The sequence below is a fragment of the Aulonocara stuartgranti genome (genome assembly GCF_965226115.1).
Source record: "Aulonocara stuartgranti genome assembly, chromosome: 13".
NCBI lineage: Eukaryota > Metazoa > Chordata > Actinopteri > Cichliformes > Cichlidae > Aulonocara > Aulonocara stuartgranti.
Window position 1 is genome coordinate 24,325,899 of NC_138949.1, and position 12,683 is coordinate 24,338,581.

The 12,683-nt window shown below is 40.7% G+C and overlaps 1 protein-coding gene across 11 annotated transcripts in view; it reads right to left on the minus strand.

The window, feature by feature from the left end:
- The window catches only part of LOC309720435 (equilibrative nucleoside transporter 1-like), a 38,168-nt gene that overhangs the window by 5,148 nt on the left and 20,337 nt on the right, over positions 1–12,683 (minus strand). For 3 of the 11 annotated variants that reach the window (XM_082557374.1, XM_082557373.1, XM_082557368.1), the window contains exons 2-12: positions 11,192–11,265; positions 9,123–9,210; positions 8,856–8,937; positions 8,179–8,354; positions 6,804–6,943; positions 4,449–4,583; positions 3,541–3,638; positions 3,262–3,343; positions 1,608–1,693; positions 1,246–1,354; positions 261–346 (exon numbers count right to left, since the gene is read on the minus strand). In XM_082557374.1, coding sequence (XP_082413500.1) covers positions 261–346; positions 1,246–1,354; positions 1,608–1,693; positions 3,262–3,343; positions 3,541–3,638; positions 4,449–4,583; positions 6,804–6,943; positions 8,179–8,354; positions 8,856–8,937; positions 9,123–9,151 — 1,023 coding nt within the window. In that variant the 5' untranslated portion in view covers positions 9,152–9,210; positions 11,192–11,265. Of the gene's footprint in view, positions 1–260; positions 347–1,245; positions 1,355–1,607; positions 1,694–3,261; positions 3,344–3,540; positions 3,639–4,448; positions 4,584–6,803; positions 6,944–8,178; positions 8,355–8,855; positions 8,938–9,122; positions 9,211–10,049; positions 11,086–11,144; positions 11,266–12,683 lie in introns of those variants that run through there. The other 8 variants (XM_082557372.1, XM_082557371.1, XM_082557369.1 and 5 more) reach the window with 4 other exon arrangements.

Sequence of the window (12,683 nt, forward strand, 5' to 3'; positions counted from 1 at the left end):
GGTTAAAACACGCTTAAGTAGTGTATTATATACTTTCAATGTGTGAGTTTTTGATGGATAAAGGCTTGTTAACTTGGCCGTGCAGCTATTTGGACCGAGCTCACAAACAAACAAAGCCAGCTCTGCACTCACCTGAAACCTGAAAAATTGGCTCCACAGCAAACAAGTTTCAACTAACTGTGGCTTTTTTTTTTTTTTTAGCTTCGTGATGTGGCCTCACTGGTAATTTTGGTAAGAAATCTCATTTGTGATTTACTGACCCACATACAGATGGCCGTCAGACTCCTGCCAGCCCAGTCCATCACGTTGAAAAGGAGGAAACACGACACGGGGATGAAGTACTTTTCTGAAAAGAGATCAAAACAAACCGACTGTAATCAAGAGCAACAAGACTGCAGAGATGCTTTCCTCAAATAAAAATACACAGGAATCCATTAAACCTCTGCTGGTTTAAGAGGAGGAGGTGAAGTTTGCTTTCACTTTTACGGAGGGATCCAGAGAACACCAAAGTAATTTCTAAAACTGATCTGGTGACACTTTAAACCTTATAGAAAAATGATGTTTAAATGGAAATAATTTCTAGAATTTTACAGGCTGCTCTGAAGTTCATAAATGAAGTCTCGCCCATAATATTTTCAAATGAAACTATGCAGATGAGCACAAATGTCAGGTTTAGTGACTCTACAACACTTAAGTCTGAATTCTGGATATTTTCCACAGCACTGCTGGAAACACTGTGATTTCTAAAAACACAGCTCGTGTGTGAAAACAGAGAAAATGAGCAGCAATTTCATAGCACGTTGAACTAAAAGCCTTTCAAAAAACAGACATTTGGAATCCACGTCAACCAGCAGGCTCCCCCTAGGAGATAGGATCTGATCAGTTTTTGTAATCTTCTTGTCATGATTATTTCATTTTTATAAGAACTGGAAGGCGAATGAAATTCAATAACTTGTCCAGGCCTTAAAAATTCCCCATATCATGATTGGAGGTTAATGGGTAAGCAAATGATTCTCAGTTCAATCCTGGAAGGAGACAAATCCTTCTGGGGAAGAGTGTCCAACAAAAAACCCACTGTAACGACCACTTTCAGAGAAGAAGTTGAGAGCAGTTTCCATTACTGCTGGAGTTTAGGAGTTAAAGATTCTTAGCAGTCATCCAACTCCAATATCAGATTTTCAGAATTCCTGGCTCACTGATTACTGTAACAGTAACTGTTTGTATGAAAGGGACCTGCAGACTCACCCCAGGCACTTTCACCAGCAACTGTCGACTTGACATCGACAGTCACGGCTGGAAAAACTCCAATGGTGACAGTGAAGATGAAGCACACAGACAGAGCCATCACCCAAATCTGATTAGAGAGAACAAGAAGAGCTTTATCAATATTATGTAACCAGTCTGTCACACAGGTAGAAAATGCTTGCATGGAACAGATAATGTCCGACTTGTAATGAGATTGCTGGCTGCACAGCTTCAGTAGTAACTAGTTAATGTGATAGAAGCTTCTGCAACTCAATACACGATATTTATGATTTGAAAAAAAAGACTCAAAAGTTTTGCCGGTAACAAAACCAGAGTTTCTGCCTTATAAGTTCTCATCTCACCTGCTTGAAGATGTTAAACACAGACGAGGTGGGTTTGGTCTCATCTTCCATGAGATTCACCACCGGCCGCTTTTCAGCTTCACGTTCTCAGGGGAAAAAAAACCCAAACTATTTATTGGTCAAGCAGCACCTGGAGTTTAGAGCATCATTACTATATTTGAGTGGGTGTACACACAAGATCCCCATTGTTACATCTTATATGTCAAAAGGGTTCCCATTAGGTACTCCTACTCCCTATAAAATTACACTGACTCAAGAAAATAACCTTTCATATCAAAGGAAACATGGTAAGAACTCCCGAAACAAGATGACTTCCCATTTATTTTCTCTAAAACCTCCAGAGCTGCAGGAATCCACCTCCACCCTGGATTCCTGCAGCTCTGTTCACCCGCTTTAATGCTAATCGTGCAGCCTCATCATCATATGTGCAGCTGTGCAGAAGTGAGGAGGGGGTTTATTTTCACTTCTAGCATTAAAAAAGTGGGCAAAGTTAGGCACACATCAGCTGAATGTTTAAAGGTTTTAAAGGTTTTCAGCTGATAAGCATCATTTGCCTGGCTCTTTATAAAGAAGCGAAAAAGAGCAGTTTTCTAAACTGTCTTTGTGTGTTTAAACAGTTAACAGGAAGTTGGGGTGGGGGGTGAGGGGGTTCTTAGGAATAGTGGCTGCCACGCCTGTAATTACACTGGCAGAAAGACTTGTATGAAGCAAGCAGATTGAAGCCTTGGATGGAGATAAAGCCCTGCAGTCTGAATCCCATTTACCAGTCACATGCAATCTTTTTAAATAATGTCTTTGTCTAATCTAACAAGAGAAACAAAAGTACAATTTCCAAAGTGTTTCATCGTAGGAAACAGGCGAGGATGGAGCTTACTGAGTGCTGCCAACAGCACATGTGAGCTACAGATTGCACTTAATAGAAAACAGGTTTGTGGAATCTGCAGGTTTTGAGATTCTGGATCAGTTTAGATTTCAGCAGAATGTTGTTAAAACTACCGTTTAGATCAACCCCCGGGCTTTGGACCGGTACCGGTCCGTGAGTCGTTTGGTACCGGGCCGCGAGAGTTGAGGCTCAGGTGTGAAATGTATGGTTTTATTTTGTTATCGTTTTTATCGTTTACTCGGTTTTCCTGGGTCTTTTCACGTGTGTTATGAATAAAAAATTTTTTTCGGTACCGGTACTAGTTTTATTTTGTTGTATTTATCCGCGACACCTTAAAGGCCGGTCCGTGAAAATATTGTCGGGCATAAACCGGTCCGTGGTGCAAAAAAGGTTGGAGACCGCTGGTTAAGATGGAAAAATACAAAACAGATGACAGAATTTCGAGAATCTGATCTAGCAGGGTACACATGTTGAACTTTATTGCTCTCCATGTGATGTCAGTTCTTGAGAATTTGCACAGCCAGAATCAAAGTCTGAGTTACAACAGCGTTATGCTTTTTTGCATCTGTAACATCCAAGAGGCAGAAATTTGTGACAGCACAGCCTCTACGGTACAAGCGGACTATAACGTAGCATAACATGAAAAGCTGTGTCCTAGCTTTAACCCCCTGACTAAAACATCTGCATTAGCTTCATTGCTGCTTCTTTTTTGCACACATCTAAAAGTTTCACACTGTTGTCCTTTTTTATAATGAGCAGGCCGGTAAGCACCTTTTTTGAGCAAGTCCATCTTGTTCTCCTCATCGGCTGATGGTGCAGATCTACTGCTCTCCATGTAGTACTGGAAGAACTCCTGTTAACAAAAACCATAATTAACTGATTCCACTAAACCAGCAGGACAAAGATGAGCAGCTTGTTCCCAGAGAAACTGAATTTTATTCGCCATCAATCAAAACGTCCTTTTCAAACAAATACCTTGTGAATAAAAAGCACTAGAAAGGAAGAAAACCAGGAAAAAATGTAAGTTCTATTTATAGATTGAGGCCTTACCATCTTGGGAAGAATGAGGTAGGACATTATAGCCAGAAGAATCACAATACAAGCTATGATGAAGTAACCAAAAGCACTGTCCTGCAGTTCTGACCCACCTGAAGACAATCACACAGAGTCATTAGTGAGTTTTGTTATTATTGGATAATTTCATGAAAAATGAATCAGTTCCTCCCAAGTCCCTCAGAATCAGCTGATTTATTTCTCTAATAACTTAAGAACACTTAATAAAGCCACAGAAACTTTTACATTCTCGTTATGAACATTGTCAGAGTTACAGACCCCTGAAGTCCACAAGGGCTGAAATCTTGTGCCTTTAATTTCACATCATTTTTCCAGCCCTCATACCTTCTAAAGGACAGGACAGACTCAGGGGACATTAATAGGGCTGAAGAACACATTTACTCACTCAAGCATCACAGACTGAAGCCACTGGCACCATGGCTTCACAAGTGCTTTACTCTGTGAATCACCATGTTGGGGGAGGAGCATGAACTGTGGGGTAAATTGACCCTTGATAGGGTAACCCAAAGCAAACTGGTTTTGGGTGAAGACAAAATGTGGTGATCCTGTATAAACTAAGTTACCTCACTTGGAGAAGGGATAAGGGGGAAACCACTCTGCAACCCTGGCCTTGTTGGCAAGTGCCTGCTCAAATAAACCACATGGGTTCACCACCTGCAAGAGGAGCTGTGGTGGTCTGGTGTTTTGTGGCAGTGACCTTGTCTGTTTGTTTTTTGGGGGCAATTCAGTGTAGTAGACATCTTGGGGTAAGTTACAGAAGCTAAAGTTTTTCATGGCTTCATTTAAAGTTGATGAACATAAAAAGTAAGCCGACTCAGAGGAGGGTCAGAACTTTTTCAGAATATAAGAAATGACCCCCGTATATTGTTTAATCCCAGACTTACTGGCCAGAGCGCAGATCATGGAGAAGGCAGCGAAGGTGCCGGCCAGCCCCTGTCCGCTCATGATGGGAGTGGTGTAAGAGGCAGGTAGAATCCCAGCCAGCCCGAACAGACTGCTCTGAAAAATCGCCCCAAACGCTGGAGAGGGATGAAAAAAGAGAAAAACACATTTGAGGAATTACAGAGTGACTGTGACACAGAAACACAAAAAAAATGATCCACATCTACACAGTTATAGCCAACAAGCATGTCAGAGAGAAACAACATCCTTCTGATCAAAGTATTCAAGTTAAGTGTTGCATAACACTTCTATCATTTTAATTGTCTCCCCTAAAAAAGGTTTTTTGTCAGTACAGACTTTCCAGACAAATTCCTTCCGCATTACAAACGAGTTAGTAGCTGCAGAAATCTCGAAACGTGTGAAACTGAGAGGAATGTGCCAACGCAGATATCAAAGCCTCAAAGTCACCGTGTCCTCCGCTCTAAAGCAAACACGATGGGCTGTTCCACATGCGAATCTGGGGGTCAGGACTGGCCCACTGGGGATAAGGAGGGGGGTAAGTTCATTCCTGCTGCTCTGTGGCTTATTGTAAACAAGCAAACACTGTGAGAGCGCAGCTTGTGTATCTTTGTCTGTGTGAATTTTCCCAACATGTTCAGGGGACGATTTTTATCAAAAAAAGATCCACAGAAATAATCAGTTATACGACTTCAACATGGAAATAAGGCCATGAATTAAATTCTTATTCTAATACAGATATCTTCATGAAGCTTATAATTGTTAGTTTTCTGTTTCTGGGCTCTTAAATTTATGATTATGTTGCTAATGCAGGATAATTCTTTGCAGATGTGCAGCAAGCTGTGTATCTTCATTTGCCTTTGGCACGTGCAGAAATCAGAAAACTCTCTGAGGCCTTTTCCCCACATTTTCTGTTTAACTGAACTACTTCTGTGTCATTTTTCCCCTTTTTGTACCCCTGGTGTGTGATTTTAAATGAATTTGTTGGTCACATCCTCATGTTTTGGCTGCTGTACCCCCCTTACCCCCAGATCCCCGTTCTTGCTGTTGCCATTTAGATGTACTGTAGTTTGAATCAACATACAGTTTTCAACCCTCCATCATCTGACAAAGAGGTCATCTAAATCAGCGGTCCCCAACCTTTTTTCCGCCACGGACCGGTTTATGCCCGACAATATTTTCACAAACCGGCCTTTAAGGTGTCGCGGATAAATACAACAAAAATAAAATTAGTACCGGTACCGAAAAAATGAGGATTTATTCATAACACACGTGAAAAGTCCCAGGAAAACTGAGTTAACGATAAAAACGATAACAAAATGACGCTAAAAACCCTGAAAACCATACATTTCACACCTGAGCCTCAACTCTCACGGCTCGGTACCAAATGACTCCGGTCCATGGCCCGGGGGTTGGGGACCGCTGATCTAAATAACTGTGGCTGTGGATAATTAATGAAATTTGATTGTCCTCTGTACCAACGTTTAAATTTTAATCAGTTTGTCACCTGAAAAAGTTGATTTTCTGGCTCATTTTGATTTGAGTGATAGTGAAATGGCTAATTTTTTTCTTTTTAAATTCTACTTGCTGTTTTTGGTTTTTCCTTGTATTACATTATTGACAAAGACGAATCTTCACCAGTAGTTCTATGGCCTCGAGCAAGCCTTAGAGCGTTGCATTGAGACTGACACAAATCAGGGATTTTGGGGTTGAACAGGGACACTAATCTGAGCGGACAGACGAAATGTTTTGGGACTGAAAGGTGGTGTGATCCCAGAAGTGATGCTTTGTGACCCGGATTCTGAACTGCTAGCTGCTGGAATCTGTTTCGCTTGCTGAGGTAATTCGTCCTTGTTTTGTCTTTTGAATCTAGATTGAATCAATATATGCTTTTTTTATTCCTCCATCAGCTGGCAAAGAGGTCATGTAATTGATTGGATGTGGACATTTAATGGATCCTGACTGTCCTCTGCACCACTTACAGGACACGAAGCTGAACACTTATCCAACATCCATTTCAACTCCACTGCCCCAAGCAGAGATGTAGAAAAACTTCATAAAAACCTCCTCCCACACTACCTGCACTCATTTTAAGCTCTCTATTGTTTCTTTTCATCTAGTATTATTTAAATTTAGATTTACTGAATTACGTTTTTCACTTTATTCTTCTTCAACAAAGTCATTTAACATTTTCTCCACATTGTACAAACAAAGGGTTTACATGGCCTACAGGTGAATGCACATAATCAAAGTACCAACACTGCTCTTGTTATCAAGTAGGCTAGTTTAGCCTACTTTTTCTGAAGAACTGTGCATTTTTTTAAGCACTAGACACTCACAGTTGATGCAGACAATTTTGACCATGGTCAGGACAAAGAAGGGAAGAGGAGCCAGTTCTACTTTAACAACCACCGCTGTCACCAGAAAAACCACCAGGATGACAGTCAAGCTGCCCGAGATTCTCAATTTCTGAGGAATCCTGAAACAAAGAAAAACCACATTTAAAAACGCCCATACTGAAAGCACACAAGCATCACTCAGTTACTGCTCTTCAAAGAAATGCAAATTTCAAGAAAGCGGAAGTGCTTGAGTCAGTTGCAGTGACTAAGCCCTTTTTTTTCCCATCTTAAGCTCATTTTTTATGTCTTTCTGAAAGAACAGCAGTACATAGAAATGGCACATAACGCAAAAACTAAGTGGTAAAAATGCTGAGAAATGAAACCAAGGAAGAGAGGGAGACAGAGGGAAACCAAAGTACAGCAAACCAGGAAGAGGTAAAGAAGATACATGAAGTAGGGAACATAAATAACATTCCTGAGTAAGCAGTGCAGGAGAAGGGTTCATTGTGGTTGAGGGCCACCCGGGATTGTTCTCAATCCTACTCTAATTAAACCAAACACACTAAACATAAGCTCATACAACAGGATCACGTTACTCACAGTGGCACGGGGTGACTGAAGGTTAAGGGCAGGAAAAGTTTACACTGTGCGTGTTAAGTCTTGTGTACACAATCTTCTCCGAATTAATTAAAAAAAACAGCTATGGTAAAATTACTTCATAGTACAGAAAACAGTTATAACTGAGTTATTACACCAGGGGATTTATATTACACTGAACTTGTGTAAGTAATGAAGATGATTAGAAATTCGAGCAATTAAAAGTTTGAGCCTGATGGATGAATGTGGAGGTCTCCTAATATACTAGCTCCATTGAGGCTAACTGTTTAGACAGCTTGCCTTGTGAGTGATTGGTTACTGTCGTTATGACGATTGTATCAGCAGAGATACCTCCCCAGAGATTAGACATAAGCGCTGTGAACCACTGAAGAAAAATCTAAATGTAAATTCTGCCTCAGAAAAATGCTGTATTAATAAATATTAGCTACTGGTGTACTCTCTGGAGACTGTCGATATTTATAACAATTAAAAACATTTTTTTAAAAAAGGGTTAATCACAATTAAAACAAAAGGGCAAAAATGTTTGAAAAACATGAAATATACTAATTAAAAATGTCTCAGTGCCATAAAATGAGAAAAGATACTAAACTGAAACCGAAAGCTAGTGCTGTTATTTCATTATAATGCAATACTGTGGCCACTAAACCCCAACTCGTGTTCCCTCAGATCTTTTCTCACTTCTAGCTTCATTAGAAATATTTACAGTTTGCCTCTTAATGAGTCGAGCTTTTTATTTAGACTGACGGTAGTTCGATACCTTTGGTGTATGAAGGAGTTGAGACAGGTGAAGATGAGCAGAGGCACCATGGCGCACAGCGTCATCACGTTGTTGAACTTGGACTCCAGCACACTGCGAGAGTCTCCGGCCGTCACGTTGGCTGTCTGATTGGAGGAGTGCACAGTGGGCACGTCCTTCAGTCTGCTGGTGAAGTACTGAAGATAACAGAGGGAAGAACACACATTTACCACAAGGGTTCTCCTGCAATTCATCACTAATATGGAGTCACAGGTTTATGTCACATGAATGTAATTTACAGAAAAAACTGAACTATGGGTGCAGTGTTTATTGTAGGACTCCTGCAACAGACTGAGGGTAAAATTTTGAGTCAAACTAAGCTGAATGAACATGATTTTTACACTCAAACAGTTTCCTGATGGTGTCAAGCAGAGCTGAGCAATCTCATTTTAATTTCAACTGAAACTTTGATGTGTGACAGCCACTAACATTAAGTGTATTAAAAAAAGAAAGGTACACCAGCCTTTGTTTTGCCAACCTTCCCATTAGTGAAGCCTAACCTTTCAAAGAACTACTTGTTAACCACAAAAGGCACCACCAGGGCTCTTCCTTTTATTTCCATCTGTCTCCTGATCTAGAGATAAACCACATTGGCCTGCAGACGCTCTCGCAATTACAAGATTAAAATTGTACTTTACCATTGTTGCCGTCATGAAGAAATTCCATGGCAAGAGGGTTCCCAAGCCCAGGATAAAGAAAATGAGCCATACTGAATTGTATCTGGGAAAGAAGCAAAAGGAAGTTCGCATGAAGGCACATCAATCAAGTCATTCATGTTAGTATCAACAAACAAATCGCAACAATATATACACTGGGACTCAACCAAATTTCAGTCAGAGAATATTAATGCCAAGATAAAACCCAACAAAGGCACAGCTTAAATCGTTTAAAAATTCTCCTCTTACTTGTCCCGAGGCGCATTGATGGCCGTCATGGTTCTCGATGGACAATCTTGGGGTCCGTGTTCAGTGTTGGATTAGTGCAGCACCAGGTCTGCAATGTGCAGATGACAAATGGAAGGTTACACAAGTAAAAATCTCCGACGTGTTATTATCAGCAGCCATTTGTTTCTTTCTGTATTTACATATTCACATGTACTAGAGTGAGCACCGAGTCTTGTGGATGCCTCAATATCCTCCACTTTCTTTCACACGATGCATCGTTTAACCTGGTTAAAATGTATACATTTCTCACCTCTCCTCTCTTAGCTGCGCTTGCATCTTTGTTATACATTTTAAAAGCAATGCATAGCCTGTGATATCAAGTATTTACACGTGTTTTTTTTCCACTGGTAACTTTATTTATATACTGGTTAAACTCGTCCTGTAAATGAATCGCCTTACAAACTCTGAGTAGGATGAGCTATTTCTAAAAGAAACAATTGGAGCTTCTGCCAGGAGGAGGTCAGAACAAGCTGGCACGAGCAGGCCAACAGCTACTCACTCCCAACTAGGGCACTAACTAAAAGAGCAACTGAGCTTATTACGCTGCTGCTTCATTTTTTGGATTCTCCACCTACTCCACATGATGACCTTTTTATAGTTCAGAAACCCCCCGTTTTTGGTTTCCAAACAACCTCAGATTGAAAATCTAATTAATACACAAATTTCAATAAAAGCTTAATTTCATTTTCTAATTTATGAAACGTGAACAACCCCTCAGTCATTCCATTGTGTTTACAACACAAACTAACCGCAGCAACAAAGAGCAGCTTGACACTTCAGCAACAATAAGCCAGAGGCATCTTCCCACAAAGTTTTGAAATTCAAAAGTTCACAGCACAACTCCTCTTAAACACAACAAGTACAGGAACAAACAGCAAATAAACTTACTCTGAGAGGCGTTCAAACACAGACGGAGGCTCTCGCTTTCCACTGATCAGATCAGGGCTGAATAAGCTCTGCCTCGCTTATACTATACAGATGTTTCGTAGGCTGACACCCAACTGTCTTGTGACCAGCCCCCTTTGCATCTAAGTGCCCATCCCTCCTTCTTCCCTTTACCTCGAACATCTTGTTCTCCTCGAGCCCTTCCAGCCCTTCCTACACATTTTTACATTTGGAGCACACAATACTCTTGTCATACAGACTACTACGTTACATAGTTGAGCAAAACCAAAAAAAACCAAAAAGAGAAGAGTGATTAATTAAATCCACCAAGTGTCCCGTCTGCGTGATCCTATTTTTCCAATCTATCCATCCGCATGTTCCCTTTCATCCCCATGTGTCCTACTGTCTGGTAATTTCTCATCTCATTTCATCCACTTTTCCTCCTCAGCAGTTCTTTTATTATCAAGTTCACACTTTCTTGACCTGCTCCATCTATCACTTTCCCATCCACTTTGCTCTCACTGCCTCTTATTGACTTATCCAGAACTATTTGTGCTTCCCCAACTCCTTTCAAACCTTGAATCTGATGGAAGACATGTGCTCAGATATCTGTGTGACACACATCCAAACAGAAAATCTTCACTAGAAAACACTTACCCCTTTAAAAAAAACAAAGCAATTTGGCATCAAGTCAATCCAAACAACATAAAGCAAAGTTTAAGCTAACAAACTGCACTATTCAACTTTAATGGGCTGAATTTAAAACGGTATCCTGTGGACTTGACGCATTCACAGTGGGTGCACTTCTTTGCCTCTAACATGGAGGGGAAACCTTTTTCGGTGAGAGGAAGTGTTACCCTAATCTGTCAGGGTGATCAGTGTTTATGGTGAAATTAAACACTGATATGGTGGTATGGTTCACGGCCGCACTCTCTTGTATCAAAAAGTCACTTTGTTTTGTTTGCATGAAATAGTGATTGGCTGATATGGCATTTTTATTATTAGTAGCAATCAGAAAGATTGATGACCAATATTTGAAGCAGATACAGTTTTGTAGTTTTGATTAAAAAGCCACACTAAAAATGAAACAAAACTTTCCTTCAAACACTCGTGAAGGATCACACACACCAAAAGTGCAGTCGGACCTGCTTGCACAAGCCGTGCTTGGGTGTAGCTCCGGCTTGTCGTGCACCTCTCCTATTGGACGCAGATGGGTCAGCTGTGACAGCGGGAAAAAAAAAAAAAAAAAAAAAGGAAATGTTTAAAATACTTCAAATTTAACCAAAATCATCAACAGAATGTGAAGTTAATCACATCAAGGAAACATATGTATACAATTTGACTTAGCTACAGTTGAATTAACTGCCTTTCCAAAGTGTGATAGAAGCTCTGTAGTGCTGCTGAGAGAACTTATGAATCCATGACCAGCCAGATCTAACTGGCTGGTCATGAGCGAGCTATGAGTGAGGACAGAGGGTCCTCTATATGCACACACAGGTTAGCTAATCGTACAAACATGGGACTGAACAAGCAGAATCCATCTGTGAGAAACCCCTGTCAGTGAGACGGGTCTATATGGATTGTTAGAGGGGCAGAGGACCAACAGACAAATACTGCAACAACGTCCCCTCACACTAGAAACAACCTTTGTTACATTTGTTACACTGTGCGCAAAGTTAAGGTTACAATATGCAAACTGAACGATGTGATTAAGAGTTTCAGCTTTCCTTTAAACACAGACACTATTCTTTTAAAAAATAGAGTTTGTCCTTGCCCACTAAAGGTTTTCACCATCTTCTGAATATTTCCCTACTTCCTTTTTCTTCCTCCCATTTAATCAACTAGGAAATTATGTATCAAAGCACGATTCCTGTTATGAAGGTCTTTGGCAGCTAAGTTTGACCTTTCGGGAAATTATCTTCGTGTTTCTGTTCACATGTGCCCATCCTGTCTCTGTGCTGCCTTCCTCCAGGTACTCAGGCTTCCTCCCACAATCGGAAGAGATGTTTGTTAGCTTAATTGATGAAAGTGAGTGTGTGTTTCGGTGTGTCTCAGTGTGATGGGTCTTACAACCTTTAATGGGATGAGCAGCTAAGAAAACAGATGTATGGATCCACAGGAGCACATATTGTCTGAGCTTTATTTATCCCCGTTTCCCCACACCTTTTCAATGTCAAAACTGAGAGAACTGTGACTCAACATTTTGTAACTTTCCAAAACCACTAATCTGACATTGACGCTCTTTTCACACAGTGACTAACTGGCTGCAGCCGTGCAGAAGTAAGAAAGGACCAGGATTAAACTTCTTTCTCCTGAAAAGCCTTTTGAGAATCACACCACTAAATCAGTATTTTAAACATCTCTCTTCTCTAGATAGACTGATAAATGTCAGTCTATCAGAGCAGCTTATTGAGGCTTGACGTTGACCATAGCCATACACTACAGTGTGCTTAAAATTCACCAGCTTTGCCTTGTCCCAGATTCCTGTAAAGTATGCCTCTCTCAACCTAACATGCCATCAAAACGAGCCAGTTGGCATAAGCTGCCTGGTGCTGAAATGGTGCCCAGCAAACACACACTCACTCACACAGGCACTTTGCAGTCTGTAGAGTGGTGCACTTTAACACTTTCAATGGC